The sequence below is a fragment of the Pleurodeles waltl genome, chromosome 5 (genome assembly GCF_031143425.1).
Source record: "Pleurodeles waltl isolate 20211129_DDA chromosome 5, aPleWal1.hap1.20221129, whole genome shotgun sequence".
NCBI lineage: Eukaryota > Metazoa > Chordata > Amphibia > Caudata > Salamandridae > Pleurodeles > Pleurodeles waltl.
The window spans coordinates 106612415-106636682 of record NC_090444.1 but is presented as its reverse complement, the minus strand read 5'-3'; the positions used below and the strand labels follow the sequence as shown (position 1 = coordinate 106636682).

Genomic DNA, 24268 nt, shown 5'->3' with positions numbered 1-24268 from the left:
TAACTCTACCTCTCCTCCCCCACCCACCCCTAAAAACTACCCACCTACCCTGCCCCAGCCCCACTTAACTGACTGCATCCTCTTCAGAAGCACTCTCCATTTTTCTCTGCCTTAACCACTCCTGTGCGTTGTTCAGCACATGTGTGGTTAAGGCAGAGAAAAAGGGAGTCATTGTTCCGGCAAGCGTGGTGACGCTTGCATTGTAAACGGCAACGTTGTTCCGGACGTTTCCCTTCAAAGTCCAGATGTGCTCTAGTTATCTGGTTGTGGGGGCCCTAAGAAAAAGTAGTTGTTCAGCAATGGTTGACACAGAAACTAAATCACTGATAAGTTCCCGCAATGGACCTTTCCCACTGTTTACATCTGTTCTGACATGGGGTAAAACAATCCCACTAGGCAATATACAGGGAGATTTCCAAAATGGCAGAATCCCATTTCCATTGTTGGAGCTCTGAATGCCCTTTGAGGGGCCATTGGTTAAAATGGGGATACTACCTCACCACATTAACGGAAAACATGTCAAGGTTAGTGGCTCAGGGCCTACATCACCTCAAGTGGCAAGAGTAAGTCTAGCTATGTGATTACTAACATCAAGTGCAGAGCCTCCCCAGACCTGTTTCACAATACACATTCTCCACTCAGATTTCCTGCCAGTCCTTTGTGCTGGCAGGTGATGTCATCTATTCTCAGCCTTGACATTCCTAGATAACTCTGTATGGGTGTTGTTGTAACTTTCTAACAGCAATTTACCAGTGGGCATCTTTCTTGAAAGGCCTTTTGTTCTCCTAATAACTGCATTTCCCACCTTTTCTCCTGCGCTGGGGAAATCTATTTACCACCACTATGTGTGATGTCACCCTGACCTACACAGTTTGTGGACCATCAATGAGCAGCCAAAGATTAACAACATTTATAAAATCATGGTTATGTCATTTTTTATCAAAAATTCATATTTAACAATGAATTTGAATTTTGGAAAATATAATAATGGTCTGAGTTAGCACTTAAAATTGTGTTACTGCAAATATTTGGCATGTCTCACCTGCACACATTACACACCAAGGCCAAAAGGGCTTCAAGGCACTACTTATAAATAACTTAGCTAATGTTAAAAAGAGACTTGTAAACATATACAAGAATTTTACTTGTATATGAGTTTCCTGTAGTATCTGCATACAGTAGCTCAGGCTGCAAGACTACCCTGATACCATGTGTTTTTGAATCACGTACCTGGATGGAGTACATCTACATTGCTGACGCGGTAAAGTTAGACTTTTTCCCCTTGGAGCTTTTCTACACCATATTACTTTTTCTTAATATAAGTCAACTGAAGTTACCCACCTAATGGCCATGTTGAATGGTGGACCACAAACACTGTGAACCGAATAGCAGCATCCCAATGTCAAAGAGTCCAAAAAATGCCAGGAAATCCATTGCTATAAAATATTGGGTGGCCATTCAGAAAGGTACATTTCTCTACACTTCTCTTTTGTGGCATTCTTTATCAGTGGATATTTACCTTTCATTGGATGATCTGACCTTTCGTTAGAGTCTGACAATTTTCTTTTTTTCACCTGACATACCCATGTTTGATTAACTGTTAGTAAACTGAGGAATGTATTATTGTTTAATGTAATTATTTTATTTGAGACCATAACATATCAGAAAAGAACAACTTTCAAATTGTTGGGAGGGAGGGAGTTATTGTAATTTTGAAAGGTGTGGCTCCAGCTTCTTAAAGAGATGTGTCGTTTAATGAACAAGAAGAACGGAGAAATATCACATGAACTGCTCTTTATAGAAAGTGAACTCTTGGCACCACTATAAACATGATTATGATTAAGTGAAATCTTAGTTTTGGAGTGGATTGCACAAGTCCTCTAAAAATGGCAACAGCAAAATACATAAAACCAATAATGACATCTTTATATACCACCAAAAGCCTCTGCCGCTATATTACTGTTAGAAACAGAGGCCCTGATTTAGATCTTGGCGGTAACAGTGCCGCTGCTGATTTTCCATTGGAAAACCAGTCCGCCTCTCTGGTGGTCTGCCTGCCCGATTTAGATGTTGGCAGGACCAGAGGCGACAGCCAGTCCGAGTCCCGTCGACTCCACCAAGAAACTCCGACCGCCTCGACAACAGCCTTGAGAGTTGCGACTGACGGCGGGAGTCCAGCCACCTTTACCACCAAACAGATTTGGATGTGCTTTACTGCGAAGCCAACTGTGGCGGTCCAACCTCCACACCTGGGTTTGTGGATTAGAGGTGGATTTGAGGTACAAACCTACCTTTTTGCTCATTCCACTTCCTTTTTTGACTGGACACAACTGGACAACACCTTCCGTCACTGTTGGCACAGGACCATGGAGAAACACGACCCCCTCCATCGCTGGACTGACAGATAGGTAACCCGCAATGGCTTTGTATGTTGTGTGGTTATCGCATACGGGCACGGGAGCACTGCAGTCATATGCATGTCACAGTAATTTTAGAAAATTACTGTGACATGTTTATTTTGGGAACACATTTGTGTGGGACATAGATGGGTTCACCAGTCATTGTGGTGTCAGTATTCATTGCCAAATGAATGCTGGCACCACTTGTCAACTATGTCCATGTTTGCACATTGCAAAGGGAACTGTACCTGTGGTGTTGTACTAATAGGTTGTGTATGTGAGTCATAATGTGTATGTATGTGTGCAATGCAATGCAACTGGCTGGTTGAGGTGGAGGGAGCTGGACTGGGTGATGTGTTGTGTCTGTATATGTGCCACTTGCATGTGGGTTTGATGTTGTTGTGTATGTTGTGTTGCTGTGTGTAACATTCAGGTGAATGTTGTTGTGTGGTTGTCATTGTTGTGATGTGGGTAGTTGTGCTTATGTGAGAGTGTGTTTGTATAGCTCAGTGTTTAGTTGTGTTGATTGTTGTGGTTGTGTTGTGTGGGTCCAGTGTCAATGGTGTGTGTGTGATGTGTCATGGATGTATGGCAATGTTTGTTCCAGGATGTTTGTGTTGTATTGTGGTGGAATGGCAATGGCAATGGATATGTGTGTATATTTTGAGTGTTGTGTTGCGTAGTGTGTAGTGCAGGGAGGCGCATATGACTAAGGTATGGTGTGTGTGTGTGTGGGACTTACCTCTATTCTGTGACTAGTGCCACTGTCTGATGTCCGTTGGGTCCAACAATGGTCTCCCTCCATCAGCAATCTGCTGGCAGTACACAGCCTGAAGGACTGTAACATCTAAATAGGGTAGGCGGGAACCCGCCAGCCTGACGGCTAGGAAGAGCACTCCATCATGGTGGTCTTTCACTCAGCTGCAATACATCTAAATCGAGCAGTCGGAACACCATCAACTTGATGGTCTTACCGGGTCTGCCGTGGATTGGCAGATAACACTTCCAAGATCTAAATCACGTCCAGAGTCTAATAGCGTAAGTATCCAGAACCTCAAAATAAACCTGGACCACATCAAGGTTCCTTTCCTTTGTATTAACCTCCTGGTACTTCTGTATCGGAGCTTGCTCTTTACTGACATTCTTAGCTCCTCCAATTGGAACATTAAAGTAATTGATATCACTATCTCCTAAACTCCCAAATGCATCAACCCTTCCACATGTATCTGATATGATGATGAAGAACCTTCTCCAAGACACAGTTTCTAATAGCACCATGGTCTTCCAGGCAGCAAGCTATTCAAGCATACCATGATTTATGTATCATTTAAGGTCCTATCAGCAGATAGTACCCTACAGGACAAGTTGTTGCAAGCAAGGTAAATCAAGAAGGTTGGCAAAATCTAAGCATTTCCTCCGCAGGTAACAAGGGTATATTACTACCTGTTCTTCTCTACTTCAATCTTGAAAGAGGGAAAAGAAAAGAGTTTTTTAGGATCTCGTGAGGGAAAATCAAGCTGCACATTTGGGCAAAGGATAACTAGCAAATGGTAAAATATTTTCCAATGTGGCAGCTCCCACTTTTCTACTTTAGCAAACTCCTGAGATATTTGATTAAAGGCTGGCTAAATCAAATTCATTCAGCAGATTCAATAAGTGTAAGATGTCCGTGCGACAATGCCTTCATCAGAGATTATGGGGTGATTACGAGTTTGAAAGTCGGAAACATCCATCCGCCAAACTCCAGACGAGGAGACCGCCACAGTGCTGGCGGTCACCCCACCAGCCCCTTTCAACTTTCCCACTGGGCTGACCTGCCCGTCAGCCCAGTGGGAAAGGTTTTGGCAGCATTGTTCCCAGTTCATAATTGAGCCGGCGGCAATGTTGCTGCACGCAGAGTGCACCAGCACCCTTGAAATGTGCACTGTCTGCACAGCAGTGCGCATTTTCAAGGGTGCTGGGCAGGGGGACCCTGCACTGCCTATGCCATTGCATAGGCAGTGCAGATGCCCCCCTGTGGCAGTCTGACCGCCATCAAAAGGCTGGCAGAGAACAAGGTTGTAATCAGCAGGACGGCGCTGACTTCACTGGCGCCCTGGCTGATCACAACCAAGATGGCCGTCATCCCGTCGGGATCAGAGATCCTGGTGGAGATGGCGGTCCTCTGGCGGTTGGGCTGCCAGGGTCGTAATGTGGCAGTTGGGCCACCACAGCCATCTGACCGCCACCGCGAGTCTGGCAGTCTTGAGACCTCCAGACTCGTAATCAGACCCTATGTGTCATATTAAGCAACGTCGTGTTTTCGAGACCACTAAAAATAAGTCATGTGATATGCATGTGCCACTGTTTGAAACACGTTACTGAAGAAAGTGGCCAGTGTGCCTGTGTTGAAATTATGACAATTTGATCTAATGAGAGGCCACGCTATCTCCTTCTTGAGAGTAATGCCTTGTTTCTTTTTTAATGAAGGTTTTCCGGGTGAGCAAGGTTTACCGGGACATCCTGGCCAGAAAGGAGACCAAGGTGTGCTGGGGCCCGCAGGCCCAATGGGTGCGAGAGGATTGAAAGGTAAAGCTATTCTCTGTCCATATCATACAACAGACATGTAGCATGGCTGCGACCCTTGTATCCCTTGGAAGTTCTTGTCACATTGGTATAGGAATATGTCACTTTCCAGGGTTGACTTACAAGAACATTTCAGAATGGTTTAAACCAGCTATGAACAGTAAATGATCTCGATCCACAAACCTTGCAAGCATGTGATCAGATGTACAAACTGAAAGAGTGAAATTATCTCCATGGAAAATTTGCACCTGACTCACCAAGCTATGATTCACATTGCTTTGTGCACTTATTAATGTGGATGTTTTTCCAAGAAGCAGCTATTCTACCAGTTCAAAGTAATTCCTTTTTGGAGTAATAATGGTGCATTGGCTGGTCCAAGGAAAGTGTCATAAGAACAGAAAGTAAATACTGGATGCACTTTCACAGAGTTGTAATTTCATGGGTGTTAGCAGTAATTTGATGACTGCCATTCCCTTCGTGTACCTGCGATTACTCTTTAAAAATAAAGCGTAAATGGGGCACTAAGTGTGGGAAAACACACAGAAGGCACCCATTTATCACTTATTTATTTAGACAGAGAGTATATAGAAGTAAATCTGCTCATCTTGTGAAGAAAACAAAAAACTACTTCCATAACTATCCTTATTGTACTCTTGTGATATTTCTACAAGACAAAGAATCTGCCATTGCAGAATTGAAGAAATGGGCCTGTACAGAAATCATGAACTCACTGTCACTTGGGTGAATTAGGAAACAAGCACTACACATCATTTATTTATTTATAGGCATCTGCCTGTATATAGAGGTACATCATGTGACTGATTCACCAAAGTATTTATGAGTATGGGAAGTAGTACTACAAACTTATTCTTTTAAATACTCTTACATGCCTTTGTGGACCCGTCCGAAACCTTCAACTCACTATAAATAAAAATGCAAAGAGTGCACGGTTCATTCTATTTATAGTAATTGTATTTCAATATTTTCTGTATATTGCCATTTTATTACCACTTTAGATGTTTTGAGGTTAATTCACAAAGGAATATAAGAAAATTTAAAAGTTTACTATATGAGTACTATTTTATATACTCAAAAGTGCTTTTTTTGACTAGGTCCTATGATTAGTTTGTGAATCTGATATAAAGTATTTATACTGTGCTCCATGATGTGACCTGGTTTACTTGTCACTTAAGCAATTACTTTCCTACCTATGTTCATAGCAAGGCAGCAGCCACGCTAACTGTGTTCCCTGAAGGTAAAGTGTAACTGGAACTGAGCTGTAGAACAATTTTACATTTGTGATTTTGATCCGTTTTAGGTCCGGCTTGAAAGTGCATCAATTTTAGAACTTATGGCCATGTGTGGTCTACAAAAAAAGAGCTTTCAGGAGTGCTACAGAAACAGAGAAAGAGAGATAGCGAGAGAGCAAGAGTTAGAGAGAGAGAGACCGTGGGCCCACCCAGATGTTGGTTTTCTTGAATACAGATTTCAATGGGACAGAAGTTATGTCTTTTGCCAAAAAAGAGTTCTTGTATTTCAGATTTTGCCATATGGAAAAGCTTAAGCTCAACACAGCAGAAATGGGTTCATTACAGGATCAAGGCTCTAAACTTGACTTGTTTTTTATGAAAAACCATGAAAAAGGGATGAGGCCTGACTTAGTTATTGTCAAAAGCATATGCAAATCCAATAGGCCTTTGAGGTTGCATTGCCTGGGCCGTACATTGTGTTAACCCTTGTAGAAAACTGCATATTTGGCAGATTATTGCAGAGGTTTTGTTGGTGGTTACACCCATGACAATGCCTAGCAATTGCTGTAGAATGTTTGCACTATGTGAATCCATAATATGTAATTTTAGGAAACTTTGTCTATTTTTGCTAAATGTGATTAGTAAATATTTGGAACTTAGGGCCTGATTACGACCTTGGCAGATGGGATACTCCATCACAAATGTGACGGATATCTTGTCCGCCGTATTACAATTTACATTATATCCTATGGAACTTGTAAAACAGCCCCATGTTTGTGACAGAGTATCCCAAGGTTATAATCAGGCCGTCAATCACTACTGAGAAGAAGGGGGGCTTTAGCTCTGCAAAATGATGATTCCCTGGAGTGCAGTTTTTATTGGGTAGTAGTTGTTTGCTACGTTGTGTGCTTTCACTGAAAAATAGTGTTTTTTTTGTGCCTTTTGCAATATGGAAAAGCTATTGTTCATGTGAGGAAGGACTCAGTTGGTTATGTTGACAACCCATTGATCAAGGCATTAGACCTCATCTGTTTATTATGAACGTTATGACAAGCCTGGCTTATTAATTGTATAAAACATATGTAAAAGCCAATAGGCCTTTAAGGCTCTATTGTGTTAAATTTGGTAAATATATGTTTTGTTCCAGGACGTTTAACAGATTGCCATAGTAGACAAGAGTATTGGTGTTGTTTCTCATCCTAGGACATTACCTAGAGGCAGTAGATGTGCAGTTAAAAAATCATTGGTATGCCATTTTAGGGAAATATAGAAGACCACTCTAGCATCATAAAATAGGCAAGTGTATACAATTTTAGTGAATATTGATTATATTAATATAAAAATCACTATTATGTAAAATAATCTTGCATTAAAAAAAAATAGTTATAATAACAATAGCATATATAAATATAGATAGCTGGATCGATAGATAGATAGATAGATAGATAGATAGATAGATAGATAGATAGATAGATAGATAGATAGATAGATAGATAGATAGATCAAACCCCAAATTAACCTGTGCTGAACCCCCGGTAGCTTTGCATAGAGCAATCAGGCTTAACTTAGAGGAAATGTGTAAAGTATTTGTGAAACACTTCAGACAGTAAAACTGTGAAAAACTACACAAAAGGTCCCACAGCAGGTTAGAATAATAGATCTGAATTGAATTTAATAAATAAATAAACCAAGACTAAAGCAACAAAAATCCAATAATTTTGGAGGTATGAATTTTTAAAGAACAAACTGTAAAATAGCACCTAAATAATATAGCTCCAAGTGTGGTTATATGGTCACACTGGGCCAGGTCAAAGTGCAAAGTTCAGTTCAACTGCTATGGATTGTATGTCGTATACAGTCCAAGATTAGTCCAGCTGAAGGTTTACTTTCTTAAGTTTTGAGCCAGGAGACCCGTTCGCATTGGAGAGGGTCTCGAGTATCAAGGAGGGTATTGTGGGCAGTTGTCAATGTGGTGCGAAGAGCAGGCCAGGTGCCCTGGATGGGCGGGCTGGAGCTTCGCCTTGGCAGTCCCCTGTGAGCAGTCGATGTTGCTCTGCAAAGAGACAGGCTGGTGGTGGCTCATGCTGAATTTTAGTGCAAGCAGTTAGGTCTTGGTGCAAACAGGCCGCTTGCTGTCGCGAAGAGCCCAAAAGCGTGGCGCGAAGAACAAGCCTAGCATCGCAGATGGACTGGCTGGTGCTTCACGTTGGCGGTTACTCACCGATGGTCAATGCTGCTCTACAAAGAGATGGGCTCGCGGCAGCTCGCACTGATTTGCAGGCTGTGGGCTCGGTGCAAACAGGCCCATTCACAGTTGGCAAGAGCTGAAAAGCTTGTTTTAAAGAGCCCATGAGCCACACCAAGGGGTCAGTAACTCGCTACAGCTAAGCCCAGAAGCTGGATCCAGGACCTATGTGGGCAGCCTTTTATGTCCCTGATGCCTAGATCAGGAGGCCCACAGACTAGTACGTGAAGTCACTTTGGTGTCGTGGGTTCAAGTTGAAGTTGCAGGTCCAGTTTTTCTTTCCCAGGCAAGACGACAACAAGTAGCAGGTCAGCACAGCAGGGCAGCAGTTCCTTCAAAGCAGCCGTCCAGTAGAATGGCAGTCCTTGTAGCACAACAGCATCCCTTCTTCCTGGCAAAGTATCCACATGTCCAGAAGTGTACTGAAGAGTTGGTGACTGAGGGCCTTCTTCTTTTAATCCCTAGTGTCCTGGTTCTGGAAGGTGGGAGGAGCCTCTAGACAGTGGCTTTGAAGTGCATAGAATTTCCTGCCTCCCCTGCCCTGGTTCCAAGCTGGCTGAAGTGTCAATGCAGGTTAGTTAGCCCCTTTGTGTGAAGGCAGAGCAAGGCTTTTGATGTGTAAGTGGCAATGTGCTTAGCTCCACCCTAACCATCCTGCTAGCAGGTGTCCCAAGCAAGCACTCCTAGTCCCTCTATTGTGTGTCTGTCTGGGAGGAATTCACAAAGTCTAACTGGCAGCTACAGCCAGTTTTGTGACCCAAGGCAGGATACAGACACAAAAGGACTAATATTGTCATATATCCATCTATCCAATAGTCAATAGTACAAATAATAATATGTTGGCCCATTAATTATTTATCTTTTGATTGTATATTGTAATTCTCAGTTGCATTTATCTTCCTTCATTATGGGTTTAGCACCCCATTGTTTTAGAAACTAACTGTAGAATTCATAGTATACCTCTGCAACTGATAGTCCATTGAACCATTAAGTCTTACATATCGACAACCGATGTCACATTTCTGTTACTATTTCATATTTATAGATGACAATATAATTCCTCATCCCTATTCACCCCGAATGGAGTCTTGGTTTTTAATCTAATGATGTATCTAGATTCCAAACGTATCAATTTCTGAACTCTATCACCTCCCCGTTCATGTGTTTTAATTGTAGCAATGCCACAATATTTCATGTATAGCCAATCTGATTCTGGGTGGCTTTTCAGATGTGTGGTCATAGCATAGTTATTATCATCATTCTGTACTGCTCTGATCTGTTCCAAAATACTCTTTTTTAAAGGGCAGATAGTACTGCCAACATATCGCAGACCACATCGACATTCTATGACATATACCACAAAAGTTGTGTCACATGTAATCCTGTCTCTGATCGGAATCTCCTTCCCCCGAAAATCTATTACTGCTTTTTGGTTGCAACCAATTTGACATGCTTTGCATTTGTTGCAGCAATAGAATCCCTTATTTCCATCTACTAACCAATTGGGGGTGGTTGGAGTCTCAAAGGGACTTCTCACTAATAAATCCTTTAATGCTGGTACTTTTCTGTATGTAACTGATGGGCGAGTTCCCAATCTCACTTCAATATCATTATCTATTTTAATAAAGTGCCAGTGTCTATTTAATACATTCAGTATCTGCTGATTCTCTTTACTATAATCCAAAATGAGTCTTATCTCATCATTTTCCATTCTCATCCCATCTGGCACTTTTTTGTTTTTAACCAATATCTGTGCCCGTGTCTTTGCTTTCTCCTCTCCTTGATTCACTACCTTCAATTTGTATCCTCTGTTCAAAAATCTCTGTTTAGTTTCCCCAAATGTTATATTCATATCTTGTTCATTGGAACAGTTTCTTTTGACCCGAACAAATTCCCCATATGGAATGCTCTTGGTTAATGACCTAGGGTGGAAACTTGATCCATGTAGGATACTATTGGTTGCCATGGGCTTCCTGTGTAGTGTAGTAAGTAATTCATTACCTTCAATATACACCAACACATCTCAAAACTCAATGGAGATCTTGCTTGTCTTACAAGTAAATTGCAACCCAACATTATTCAGGTTCAAGCCAGTAAAGAATTGCCTGAATAGTTCCTCCGTCCCATTTCAGATCAAAAATAGGTCATCCATATAACGTAACCACACCACCACTTTATCCAGGTATTCCTAATTTCCCTGACCCCAGGCTATGCATTTCTCCCACCAACCCATCAATAGGTTCGCATAGCTTGGAGAAAAGGAAACTCCCATGGCTGTTCCACAAACGTGTTTGTATATCTGATGGTTAAACATAAATATATTGTTACTCAAGCACAATTCCATCATCTCCAATAGCATCTCAGAGTGTTTCAAGAGATGAATACTTTTTTGTCTCAAGAAACATTTCACTGCATTCATACCCGATTGATGTGAGATTGAGGTATATAATGATACAACATCAATAGTAACCAGTACATAATCTGATTGCCACATAATTCCATCTAATAGCCTAAGAGAGTCCACAGAGTCTTGTATATATGAGTTTAGGTCTTTTAACCATCGGTGTCAAAAAATGGTCTACATATTTCGACACAACTTCATACAATGAACCGCAACTTGATATTATGGGCCTCCCTGGGGGTTTATTTAAAGTTTTGTGAATCTTTGGTAAAAAGTACATAGTTGGCAAAATCGGATTTTCATTAATCATGAATGTTCTCTCATCCAAACTGATTAGTCCTTCTAAATACCATTTCTCCAATCTCTCATTCAGATCTAACACTAGTTCATTAATGGGATTCTTTTATAGTTTACAATAGTTTGACTGTATGTTCAATTGGTGATATGCTTCCACCATGTAATCACTCCTCTCCCAGATCACTGTATTTCCTCCTTTATCTGCAGGTTTAATTATTATTGACTGATTGTCCATCAAGCCTTTCAACGCTTCTCGTTGATCTTTAGTTAGATTTTCCTTGCTCCTCTTGGTATGAGTCTGTATTTTCTCTAAGTCATTGATAACAAGGTCATGAAACATATCAATCTTATTTCCCGGGGACAATACTGGGCAGAACTTAGATTTTGGTTTAAATTCAGTTTTTTTCTTTTTGTCCAATCTCAATGCCTAACGTAGTTAATACTTGCATTTCGGTCATCTCCTCATCTCTTAGGATATGTGTCAAATCATATATTGTTTTCAGGTCCATACTCTGTTCTATAGTCAAATCTGAATCACAAATATTCAAGACGTCTTTGGACGTTATTACCAGTCCCTTTTTAGAAAAATGTTTAGCCAGTTTTAATTTTCATACAAATTTATATATATATCAATTGATCCTGTAGTATGGGTCCCGTTGTGTTGCGAGCAGGGAGGACTACACCTCCCAGTTATCATCAGGGCCAAGTGGGCGATCCCTGCACAGGACACAGCTGTAGCTGTTTATTCATTCAGGATGCTTTATAATGTGAGAACTGGTCCCACTGCATGGGACGCGCATAGGGAGGCCCGGACCAAGGGCGGGCCCATCCACGCCCATCGGAGCCTGGAGGAGACTGGGCCATCCCCTTTGGGGTTTTTTGTTTTTTCCTTTTCCCCTGTTCAGCCTGAGAGGAGACAACTCTGGAAGGCAGGTACTGTGGTAGACATAATAAAATTGTGACCTTGCAAAATGTAATCTGGCCTAGATAGAAGGATTGGAATATGAAGCTCTGAAGGCTAGATTCTTGGGCCAATCGTTGACTGTTATTGGATGCAAATGAAAAGTTAATGTGGGCTAAAATATCATGTTGTGTGATCGATTTGGTAGGATACAGCTTAGACTCAGCTGTCCTCTATGTTGTTTTGCAATCTGGAAATTACCTACTGTGTAAGCAGGGCGGTCTTAGATCAGCATGAGGAAACGTAAAGCAACTGAAGTCCCCCTTTGGAAGGGGAAAATACCAAAGCTTAGGAGGAGCTTCGCAGATAACTGTACTGTTGTGGAAACAGATAATCTCATACAGGCGGTGGAAACTATGTTATGATGGAAACCTATGAGCAAAAGAACTGTCAACTGCGAAAATAACTTCCTTTTCTGTAAGGAAGAATGTGGAAGGTCAAAGGCCCAAAAACCAAATTGATCCTGCAAGGGAGTTGAATTTAAGGAAGCACACACCACAAGTACCAATTCCAATCGAAGTAAACGCACTAATTATCCCAAACCCGGTGCAGGTAAGTGAGAACGTGACACAGTCCCAGGGGGATGTAAGTGGGGGATCAAAGGCGTTTTTGCACACATAGATTTGCACCGCTGGCTGACACAGAGGTGGAGACAGCCTCTGAGCTTGCAAGCCCATGTGTGACAAACCATAAGACGCAAAAACAAGATGAAGAACTTCAATTAGTGAAAAAACAGAGCTGCAATTGTGGTGCAAGGAAATTGCAGGAGAAATTGTTAGCAAAAATTGATATTTTGGGGAAGGAAGTTGAGTTAAGGAGCCTAGCAAAGTCACTGTGGATGCAACTGGGAAATAAACTGGTATCCCCCTGCTGTGAGCCATTAGTAGAAACAAGGGAAGAGTACAGAACGGCATCTAATTGGCATAATATGAAACCATCATTACCACAGGGAAATGTCCCACACAATTTGTTTAGGCAAGACTTTGGCATCCCAGGGCCAGCACTTTTACACAATAACAGTAAGCCAGTGGTGGGAGTGTTAGTACCAACTGAGAATGATGTAAAGACCCTTGAGAGATCCAGTGTTCCTGCCCGAATGTATCAGCCCCCACCCACACGAACAGAGCAGGGATTAGGGGACCATTTACGAGTTTACCATTCCCCTCCTACGTGTGCAGCCCAATTTTTAGGGAGGCATCAAATGGGTCAAGGAGGTGCATTGAGCGATAGGCCAGAGAGGATTAAAATGGGTAATTGCAGTGGAAGGTACACTACAAGAGAAGCTTACAATGTTAATGGGGAGCATAGGATTTGTCTAACAAATGTCCCGAAGCTTAAAATGGGATGTGGGGAAGATGAGGACTCCATGAAAAATAAGATTATCCACTGAATCAGGTATAAACGCCAGTGTCTATCAATTGTGTGCTCAGACATGGTGAGGGCAGAATGATTGAGAGAAGGCACTAGAGATTGCGATACTATCCTAGTGTCCTCCTCGTGTGAAGCAATTGTAGAGGACATCATAGCAATGGAATTGAGGGCAAGCCCAGTAACCTGCACCGCAATGAAGTTCAAACTAAATAGACCAATATTCAACCAGGTTCCTATTAAGAGAAATAGTGGCCCTCAGTCAAATATAATGCACCACAGGCAAATAATGAGTGATTTGGAAGCCATAGAGTGACTGAATACTAGAATGCCACATGAAATTGAGAGGAGTGCACCATTTGAAGGGGACAGAATTTTGAGGGAACTGGGGAAATAAGGTATGAGGGGACTGTGAACCCGCTAGAAGGGAACATGAGAGATATACATTTGAGTAACGGTAAGCTAAAGCAAGAAGCTCATTTGAAGGCCCTTAGGGACAACAAACATGATTGTATAGCCTTGGTGTTGTAGAATGTTGCAGGGCTGAAACAGAAGCTCCTGGACCCTGAATGGCAACATTGCATTGAACAGTTTCATACATGCCTATTCCAAGATACTTGGTCATTAGAGCCACCATACAAAGTAGGGTATAAAACTTATCATATTAAAGCAATTCTATCCCCTGGAGTCATCAGGTCGACTGCCAGGATATTTTGGCAGGATATTTTGGTGTGCGTTTGAGTACCACCTTTTTAATGTTTACAATAGGCCAAGCAGGTGTAAACAGGAGTCACAGATAATAGCCAAATTGAATGACACCCTAAATTGTATAAAGTCAAAGGATACAATAATCACAGGAGGTGATTTCAACTGTACCTGTGAGCCAATGATTGGACTTGAGACAACATTGGGTGAAGAGGATGTGGTTAGGGGAATCCCGCAGCTAGATATAGGCCCCGGGTTCCAGGCACAACGGCAGTGATGCAAATTATACGAATGACATTGGACCATGATTTAAGAGCATGTAATGGCCGGGTCTCTGTAGACAATTCTGTGGACTGTACAATATATACACTTAGGAGAGGCAGTATACCATCAAGAATAGATTATATTCTACATAGTATTGATAATTGGCAAAGGATAATTTCCTTTAAAGCAGATAGGAGAGAAGGAAGTGACCACTTTCCACTATGCTTAGAAATGACGGGGTGCTCCACTGGGTCACATCAGTTGAATAAAGAACCCGCCTCAGCCAATAATTGCAAACAGTCAGAGAGCAGTTAAGTGGCCCCATGTTTCTGGTAATCCAGAAGCAATGGCTAGTATTTATAATATCTTTAGTGAAGTGGTGGGCCCATACATAGACCAAATTCCCTCTACCACTTCGATAATGGCCATGCACCAAGAACATGTAGTATCACTAGGACCCTTATTATCTAAGATGACCAAGAATAGTTCCAGCAGTAAAGGGTCCATTCCATTGAGGAATGCAAACAGTCAAAAACATTATTATTAAAAAATCTAAAAGAGGGCAGTGTAAACCAGGTAAGGGAAGCCAGCAATAGTTACAAGAAAGTGCTAATCACGGCTCAAAGAAGATAGAAGGAGGCAAATTGGAATTACCTGGTACAAGCAGCAAGATCAAAGGATGGAGCTACTTTTTGGAGAATAGTAGCCAAGAGGAACAGGGATGCACCAGTGCAAACAATACAGCACGTGGACCTCACTACTTGGTCCAGAATTTCACAGATCTATATTCCGCTTCACGAGGAACCTCTATGGGTAATGCAATACTTGGAGACTAATGGGAGGTATACATCATATTTTAGCATGAATGAGACCTACAAGCGATAGACAGTATCAAACCAGGGAAAGCCCCAGGATTGGATAAGGTCCCGGGAGATCTCTTTAAACATGATAAGGACGTTTTGGGCCCCTTATGTTAACTTGGTTACGAATGCTGTTGCATCAGGAGCACCAATCCCTGTATCATGGAAAGGCACTGAAATAGTCCCTATATATAAAAAGGGGAGTAGGCAAGAACCAGAGATTTAAAGGCCCATAAGCTTTATCGACATAATGCAGAAAATCTAAGCAAGGCAGATCCTCAACAGAGCCTTGATTGATAGCAAAAATGTTCTAACAGATTACCAAGAGGGGTTCAGAGCATGTAGAAGCACTGTGGATTAGATATTCAGGCTTATGTGTATTATATGGAAGTATACCAAGATGAAGGGAGGGCATATATACATAGTTTTTATAGATTTAAAGTTGGCGTTTGATTTGATACCACAAGGAGCCCTATGGAGAAACAGGGAGTAGATGCTGATATCCTTAGCCAGATAACTAGATTGCACAATGAAAATTATGCCAGAGTCCATTGGGGGCCAAATGGCAAATTAACGCACCAATTCAAATAAATAGAGGAGTGAGGCAGGGATGTGTGCTGGCACCTACCCTGTTCTTCCTCTATGTTAATGATGTGGTGGATCATCTTAGGAATTGTAAGCATGATTCCCCAACTCTTAGTGGGAGCACAGTACCTGCACTTTTATTTGCAGACAATACTATCTTGATTTCACAAACACCTATTGGATAGTTTCAGCGTGTACTGTGCCGAGAAAGGCCTGAAAATAAATATTGGAAGACCAAATATATGGCCATTGAACCCCATTGGAGCTTTAAAAGGAATATTAAGGTAGGAAGGCAAACTCCGGAGCATGTGTGTAACTTTGCTTACCTAGGCATAGCTCTAGATTCAAAGCTATCATGAAACCCTCAAATACTCAAGGCTAGCATGGTTATGACACATAGATCCAGGATCATCTCTAATAAATGTAAGGCATTGGTTTGTAAACAAATCACAACGGCATTAGAAATATATAAGCGTAAGGTGCAATCTGCAGTGTAATATGGGGCAGAATTATGGAGGGTAGGTGACGTCAGTAGCCTTGCAAAAGGAGAAAATAAATTCATGAGAGAATTGTTAGGTCTACACGTGACGACACTGCTAATACCTATGTACAGTGAATTAAATATTAAGCGGACAGAGCAAATAACAAATCTACGGCCATTGCTTTACTGGGTTAGACTGTGGGTTACACAGGAGTAGGTTCACTATAGAGAAGGTGTTCAAGAAATCACGTGCCTCAATAGTGGACGAGCTTTTCCATGGCTTAAGCATGTACGGAAGTGGTTGTATAAGCTTGGGTTATACACTATTGGACAGGGCCACAATTATCAACACACAGTTCAAAGGCCCAATTAAAACAACTTTACTGGGATCAAATTATAGAATTAATAGAGATCCAAAGTTGGGCAGTTTATTATCCCAATTTCTGTTATCCAAGCCAATGGCATGTTTTGGCATGGCATGTTTTGAAGACTTTTTAGATGTAATTCAGCTACACCAGGCAAGGACTCTTTACATGAAATTCCGTTATGGCATACTCCAAATTAGAGCCTACACTACTAATTGAAGGTTACTGGAAGAAGAAAATTGTACCATATGCACATTTTGTACCTTAGAACATGTTGAAGATATTGCACGTTTTTTTTTTTTTTTGCACAGCTTATAAAGCTCCTAGATGGAAATGGATTCGACCAGTATGTAAAAATCTAGGGTTTAGGAAATATTTAGATGCTTTAAGAGTTTTGAAAAATTATACTGCTCAGCACATAGTTTTTGCAGTGAGTAAATATCTACTATTCATAGGTTTTGTGAGGATGAAGAAGGGCCTGAAATTGTAATGATGGGGGACCCAGGCTATCAGCAAAAGTCACTAGAAAATGAGTTTGTGTATAAAGGATGTATTTATATTTTTATATTTTTATAAATTACAATTTATTATATTATTGTACATTTTATTGTCGCTTTTAATGGTTTTCAACCAAAATAAAAGCTTGAATTGTGAACAAGGAAGGTACATTTGTAGGCACTTTCTTATGTCTGACCTTTTAAACATCTTTAACTGACTTGATACACTACAGTTTTCACCAAAACAGTCATACATAATATACATATATAGAAGACATTTTGGACATCAAGCCTCCTTCATTGGTCTCTTAAATTGTCGTTCAAATTTTCGCTTCTGCCCTCCACAGCATAGAGCATGGGGCAATAAAGCATCCGACTTTACCCATTGGCTCTGTTCACTCTGAGTGACTGCACAAAGCCCATGTAGATTGTTCAAATCCACCTAGAAATAGTTCCTTTCTCCTCAGCAGCAAAGCCGGTTCAAATTGCAATTTTTATGAGATGTATTTCTTTATGTTATGTTTCAATAATTGTTGTTTTTCCTGAACTCTTTTTAACCTTTATGTTACAAAGTGTTTAGCTGCTTGCAATGTGAGTAGTTTCTTCTCCATCACAAAAAATAACACCATGCATAGTGGAACTGAAAGGCTTCTTGTTAAAAATTACTTCACTAGAAAAGCAGCTGCATCAGTTAATAATTATTAAATTAAAAAATGCAAACATAAACCAGCCTCATTTAGGTGACGACATATTTAATTTTCCCCTGTTTTGCTTCATATGCTTGCAATAAAATATAACCATTGAACCAGCTTGCCAGGGCTACATCTATTGGCTTTGCCAATGCTAGTTGCAATATGTCCTTGACTCCTGCAAGTCTGCTTTCTCTGGTAACTTCAAAATGCCACGAAGACGTTCTAAATGTTTCCCATGTCTGCAATGCGGAATGATTAATTACAACAGCTTCTGACTCATATATAGCGAGGCATTTCCCATGATGGTGGCAAAACGTGCTAAACATAACAGCTAATGGGGATGGGACACATGCTTTACCACAAACTTTTTACATCGGACTACAATTACAACGCATTTGTTACCATGCAAGATTTTACAACATATATACCTTTACCACGCATACCTTTACCACACATTTAAGGTAAATATAAATGTTTGTTTGTGTGTGTATATATATATATATATATATATATATATATATATATATATATATGTATGTGTGTGTATATTACCTAGTGCGGTGTCACCACTAGGTAGTTATAATTAGGACCTAGTTTCCATAGAAAAGCTGTTTTTTGCTTGCCTATATTTTTGGCACCGATTGATGAATCTTCATGAAAATTTTCCCCAAAAATTATACAGTCAGTTTAGCTGCTGTCTGGAAAGTTTTGGGGTGATCCGTCAAGCGGGGGCAGAGATAAAGGAGGAATGAAGTTTAGAGCATTTTCAATGTCCCAAGATGGCTGCCAACACTTGAAGTGTTGACAGCCAATCAGATTTCAGCATAAGATCAGGAGGGGTTGCGAATCCCTAGATATACAAATTTGGATTTCCTTAAATTTCTCAAAAACTACTGAACGGATTTACACCAAATAACAAAAAGGTCTCTTTCGGCACCAAGAGCTACCTTTCTGTCAAAGGTGGTGTAATTCCGTCCAGTGGTTGAGGCACATTCGCTGTTCAAAATCACCATGGAAATAACATTGGAAAGGCTCCTTTTTTGACCCCCCCCTTTTTTGGCCCCCACTTGATGGATTACCCTGAAACTTTCCAGACAGCAGGTGATTTTGAAATTTTTTATAAAGATTCGTCAAGCGGCACTAAAGATATAGGCATATAAAAAAACTGCTTTTTTTATAGAAACTAGGTCCTAACTATAAATATATATTTATATATACATATATATATATATATATATATATATTTATATATATATGTATGTATGTATATATATATATATATATCTACATACCAGCTCCTCAGCCAGCGCGGCCTCAGTGAAAAGACAGGTAAAGAGTGGGGATGAGCTGGTAGGAGAACTAAGCAGGACGACTGACACCAGCGCCCTGACAGTTCTGGATTCTGGGGGTACCAACCCCAAAAGCAGGGTACAGGGTGCAGGGTACAGAACCCCAGAAGGAGGGGCAGTGGGAGGAAATTCTCAACCCTGGCCCCTGGCTAGTCTATACGCGCAGACCCTGGGCCGGAAGACATGTGGCAGGATAGAACCCCTGAACTGGTGGGAAGTGGGGTGGAAAGAGGATGCTGTGCACCTGGGGCTACCGCCCCCACTCAGAGTGATTTTAGAGACCAGAGGCCCGTGGATGGCCTGAGGCGTGGATCTGGCCACAGACAGCTAGAGAGCCCCCATGAGCTAACTTAGATTTTCTGGGAAGATAGAGAGATAGCGATAGAGAGATCCAACTGGGTTCAGATTGGCATAGAACTGGAACGTGCCCCTGCAGTTACGGGCCAGTGCCCATGTTCTATCACCTCAAGCAGGGAAGCCCTTTAAGGTATTGATTGGTCTACTCTGGCTTTAGGCTGGTGGGGAGTCTGGTTGGCTGGGGTATACAACTATGCCAGGCAGAACCCACCACTCTAGTCAGGGCAAGTAAGTTACACACCCAAGAAAACTCCTGATTACCCACTTGCAAGCTTGGCACGAGCACTCAGGCTTATCCCAGAGGCAATATGTAAAGCATCTGCACAACACACACAACACTAGTGACACCAGGGCTTAATTTGTAAATAAAAAGGTGCTGGTGCGCAAAGCTCTCCTCTTAAACACGCAGCTGCTGCAATTAACAGTGCAAGCACATAATACTTAGGCAGCGTAATCCTGAAGCCACCTCAGGCCTGTTCAGTCCATTTATAGCCACTCCCTGTCCCTTCAGCTCACTCTGTCAGCTTCCTGCTTTTCCCCTTTCTGACGCTTTTTCGTTTTTCTCTTCCTCCGTCTTTTCCATGTGTCTTTTACTTGCAGTAAATTCTTGAGACAGAAAACTAAGCTTCGGCTCTCAGAAATAAGTGTCGGTGCTCCGCACCGGAAACAACAAGCACAAATTAAGCACTGAGTGACACAATAAATCCACCACAAAGGAGACTCCACAACATGTTATATAAAAATAAACTGTATTGCTCAAAACATCATTAGACCAAAAAGGACATGTATATAGTATTGCCCTGCTACACATGCAGTTGTCAGAACATCACAAAGATTACTAGTCCTCTGCCAAAACAAGCAGTAGTCAGGTCATCATTATCATCAAAATCACATATCATACAAACACATCCTCATGATTGCAAAAATATCCTCATCCTTTGCATATGTCATAAACACACACTCTTGCTGCATATAATGCAGATCCTCAAAAAATGCATGTCACCCCAACAAAGCAAGAAGGACATATAGCGTCATATCAGGCCAGGAAATGTACAGATTGTAACACAAAGGAACATGAGCCGTCACGACTGTAGGGTCACTTGCTATCTTGGTAATGTAAGCAGCAAACACCATATACATTATGCAACATAGTTGTACATCACAAGAGTACTTATCTGTTACCATCAAGGCATGGACAGTATGAATAAGCACAGGAATTACCAAGAAGGAGCATGCCATCTGAAAAGAACGAAATACCCATGAATGCCCCCCAGAGGTCACCACAGAGTTGTCAGGACCAGTGTAGAGCATGGAAACACCAGTGCATCCATTACAGAGAATACAGGATGATGATTGTGGCCTCCAATGCAGATTCGTAATACGATGTGCGTGTGGCAAATACAAGGGGCTGGCTCCACAGTGAACACCCAGCCCGAGCACTCTGTACCTGTCATTTCAATGGGGCCATGCTGGCTGATGATCAGGGTCGACTCGGTGGCCCCCGGGGACGTGGTGATCCAAGGCTTGGGCAGACTTCTTTCTCCCAGAGCCACCGATAAGCACCGGCCGCACCACGCTGGTCTCAGCCTCCTGAGGGGGTGGTGTGACGGGGGATGGCTGCTGTGAGAAAGTTTCAGGACTCCCTGGTTACAAGCTCGGGGTGGGGGGGACAGCTTGCAACTTCACCGCCCACAGCCCATGCAGCGCGAGTCAGGGAGGTCAGAGAAATGGGGTGCTGCGCTCTGCCTCTCAGGGTGCCCAGGGGGGGGGGCGTGAGTCAGCATAAAACCCTGAGGAGGCCCAACGCAGCGGTCGCGGGTTAGAGCAGTGGCAATTCCTTTAAATTGTGCTATGGTGCTGGTGGTGCAAATGCAGGGTAGAGGGGCCACTCTTAGGGATCCTCGCGGTGCGGCCACATGGAGGAGGTCATCCCACCCCATGTTCTCCTTCAGCAAGGGACTTCTCAGTGTTGTTGTCCTGAAGAAAAGAGAGGCTCATGGAGGAGTGCTTTTCTCCGGCCAGCAGCAGGGGACAGAAGGGGAAAATAGAGCACACTTCATGGGCTATCAGCAGGTATAAATGTAAAAGTATAGCGCTCCACAGGTGCTATATTGGCAGGACCAGGAGCAGCCAGCCAATATCAGAGCTCACGCTCGGGCTCCTTGGAGAACACAAGCTGTGGGGGCAAAACAGGAAGGCCAGAACATCAGGGCAATAAATGAAGGTTCCTCATAGCAGTCCCACAGGACCTTGGGAGTCCAGAGTCAGAGAACAGGCTGGCATCAGGGCAGCACAGAGAAAAGCAATACAGATGAGTCCTTTGTGCCACCCAGCAGACAACAGGCAGCAGGGCAACAGACAGAAGAGCAGTCCAGATGAGTCCTTTGGTGCAGTCCAGCAGTCCTTCTGACAGAGGTTCAGTCCCAGTTCCACAAGTGCTCTGCTGATCAGGAGGCAAGCCCCTTTTACTTATACACAAAAATGCCTTTGTTCAGCGGGTAACTTCAAAGCAGTCCTTTCAAGTCAAGCAGATCACCCTTTTCACCCAGCATTGTCTCCAGACATCAGTAGGAGGTAATCTGTCCATTGTGTGAGGGCAGGACACAGCCTATTCAAATGTAAGGTGCGAACTACCCTCCCTCTCCCTAGCCCAGGAATTCTATCAGTATGCAGATTCCTCTTCTGTCATACCCAGCCCCTGCTGTGTGATGGCTGTCTGGAAAGTATGTACCAAATGGAGCTGTCACTCAGCCCCAGATATGGATTGGAGTCAGGCTGCAAAAGCACTAGAGTTATAAGCACTTTCTAAAAGTGGCATTTCTACAATGGTAATAAAAGGTCCACCTACACTAATAAGCAGGATTTCTCACTACCATTCCAAACATACTAAACATGGCCACGCTATTCCTCATAGATCAAAAGATACCACATAGACATATTTCAGGGCATTTCTAATGCACTCCTATGAGAGGAGCAGCGTTCACAGTAGTGAGAAACTAAATAGGCTGTCTGTCACTACTAGGACATGTAGTACATAAAGACATATGTACTATCTTTTACATACACAGCATCCTGCCCATAGGGCTATCTAGAGCCTACCTTAGAGGTAGCTTAGGTGTACTAAAAAGGGAGTTTAGGCTTTGGCAAGTAGTTTGACTTGCAAGTTAGTGCGGCAATAAACTGCGCACGCAGGCCCTGTGATGGCAGGTCTAAGACAGGTTTGAAAGTCTACTTCTGTGAGTGGCGCAAGCTGTGCTGCAGGCCCACTAGTAGCATTTAATTTACAGGCCCTGGGTATAAGAGATACCACTGTAGAGGTGACTTACAGGTAAATTAAATAAACCAATCGTGTGTAAGCCAATCATATCAAGTTTAGAAGGGAGAGCACATGCACTTTAGCACTGATCAACAGTGATAAAGTGCCCGGAGTCCTAGAGCCAACAAAAAGAAGTCAGAAAAATAGGAAGAGGAAGGCAAAAAGTGGGAGGATGACCTTGCTAAAAGGGCCAGGTCACACAGATGTCATAAGTGCTGTAATTCGTGGGGTAATTATCAGTGCATGGCGAGGGTGCAAGTTATAGTTACCTTAGGGCACAAGTTATGGTTACTTGAGATAACTCTAACTATAACAGGTGAATTTCTATGGTATTGTACATTTAAAACGTGAGCCTAAGTACAACGTCCCTGTACCTTTGTTTTTTCTCAGCGAATTTCTATTTTTTTTTATAATTCTATTTCCTAACTATAAGGTCCTTGTAACCTTTGTTTTTTTCAGAGAATTTCTATTGTTTTTTTATGGATAGTAATTTTCAATACTATATGTTAAACCACCAAACCCCTATAAGCACCCAACCTTGCACTGTGTAAGGCCTTTGCCCATGTGTGGCAGGGGTTGCCCGCAAGGCCTGGCCTGCAGCCAGGCCTTGTGGCCAACCCCTCTAACCAACTAACCCTATGCTGCACACGGTGATTAGCAGTGCACGGCTGGAGTTGGCCGCAGCCTGTCTCTCGGAGTGTGCGAAAAGGTGTGAGAGGGTTATCTAGGGATGGGAGTGGTTGTTAGTCTCTGTCCTGGTGTGAGAGTATGTGCATCAGTGTCTTAGTGGGTGCGTCAGTGTCTGCGCAGGCCTATGAGTGGGTGCATGAGGGTGTCAGTGGGTCTGTGAGTGGGTGTGTAAGAGTCTGAATGGGTCTGTGAGTGTGTGTGTGAGTGTCTGAGTGACTCTGTGAATGCATGCATGAGCGTCTCAATGGGGCTGTGAGTGGGTGCACGAGGGTCTGATTTGGTCTGTGAGTGGGTGCATGAGTGTCTGAGTGGGTCTGTGAGTGGGTGTGTGAGATTCTTAGTTGGTGTGTGAGTGGGAGAGAGAGATTGGAATAGAGAGAGAGAGAGAAAGAGAGGGAGAGGGATAGAGATAGAGAGTTTTTTAGGCTTTTAGGGATGATGTACTTAGAATGAGATATTTCTGGACAAATTGAAAAGAAAAATGTATTTGTCAGTTAAAAAGAGTGAGATCACCTTTAAGTATGAGCCTTCAACTTTTGAAGCTTAAAAGAAATTAAAGGAGGGAAATGATCATGGACACACTGGAGTAGAACCCTCAACTGTGAGGAGGGTCTGTGACCT

At 42.3% G+C, this 24268-nt stretch overlaps 1 protein-coding gene across 1 annotated transcript in view; it reads left to right on the top strand.

The window, feature by feature from the left end:
- Positions 1 to 24268, top strand: part of SCARA5 (scavenger receptor class A member 5) — a 1183581-nt gene that overhangs the window by 704886 nt on the left and 454427 nt on the right. The window contains exon 6 of the mRNA XM_069233727.1: positions 4869 to 4967. Within this exon, the coding sequence (XP_069089828.1) occupies positions 4869 to 4967 (99 nt within the window). The remainder of the gene's footprint in view (positions 1 to 4868; positions 4968 to 24268) is intronic.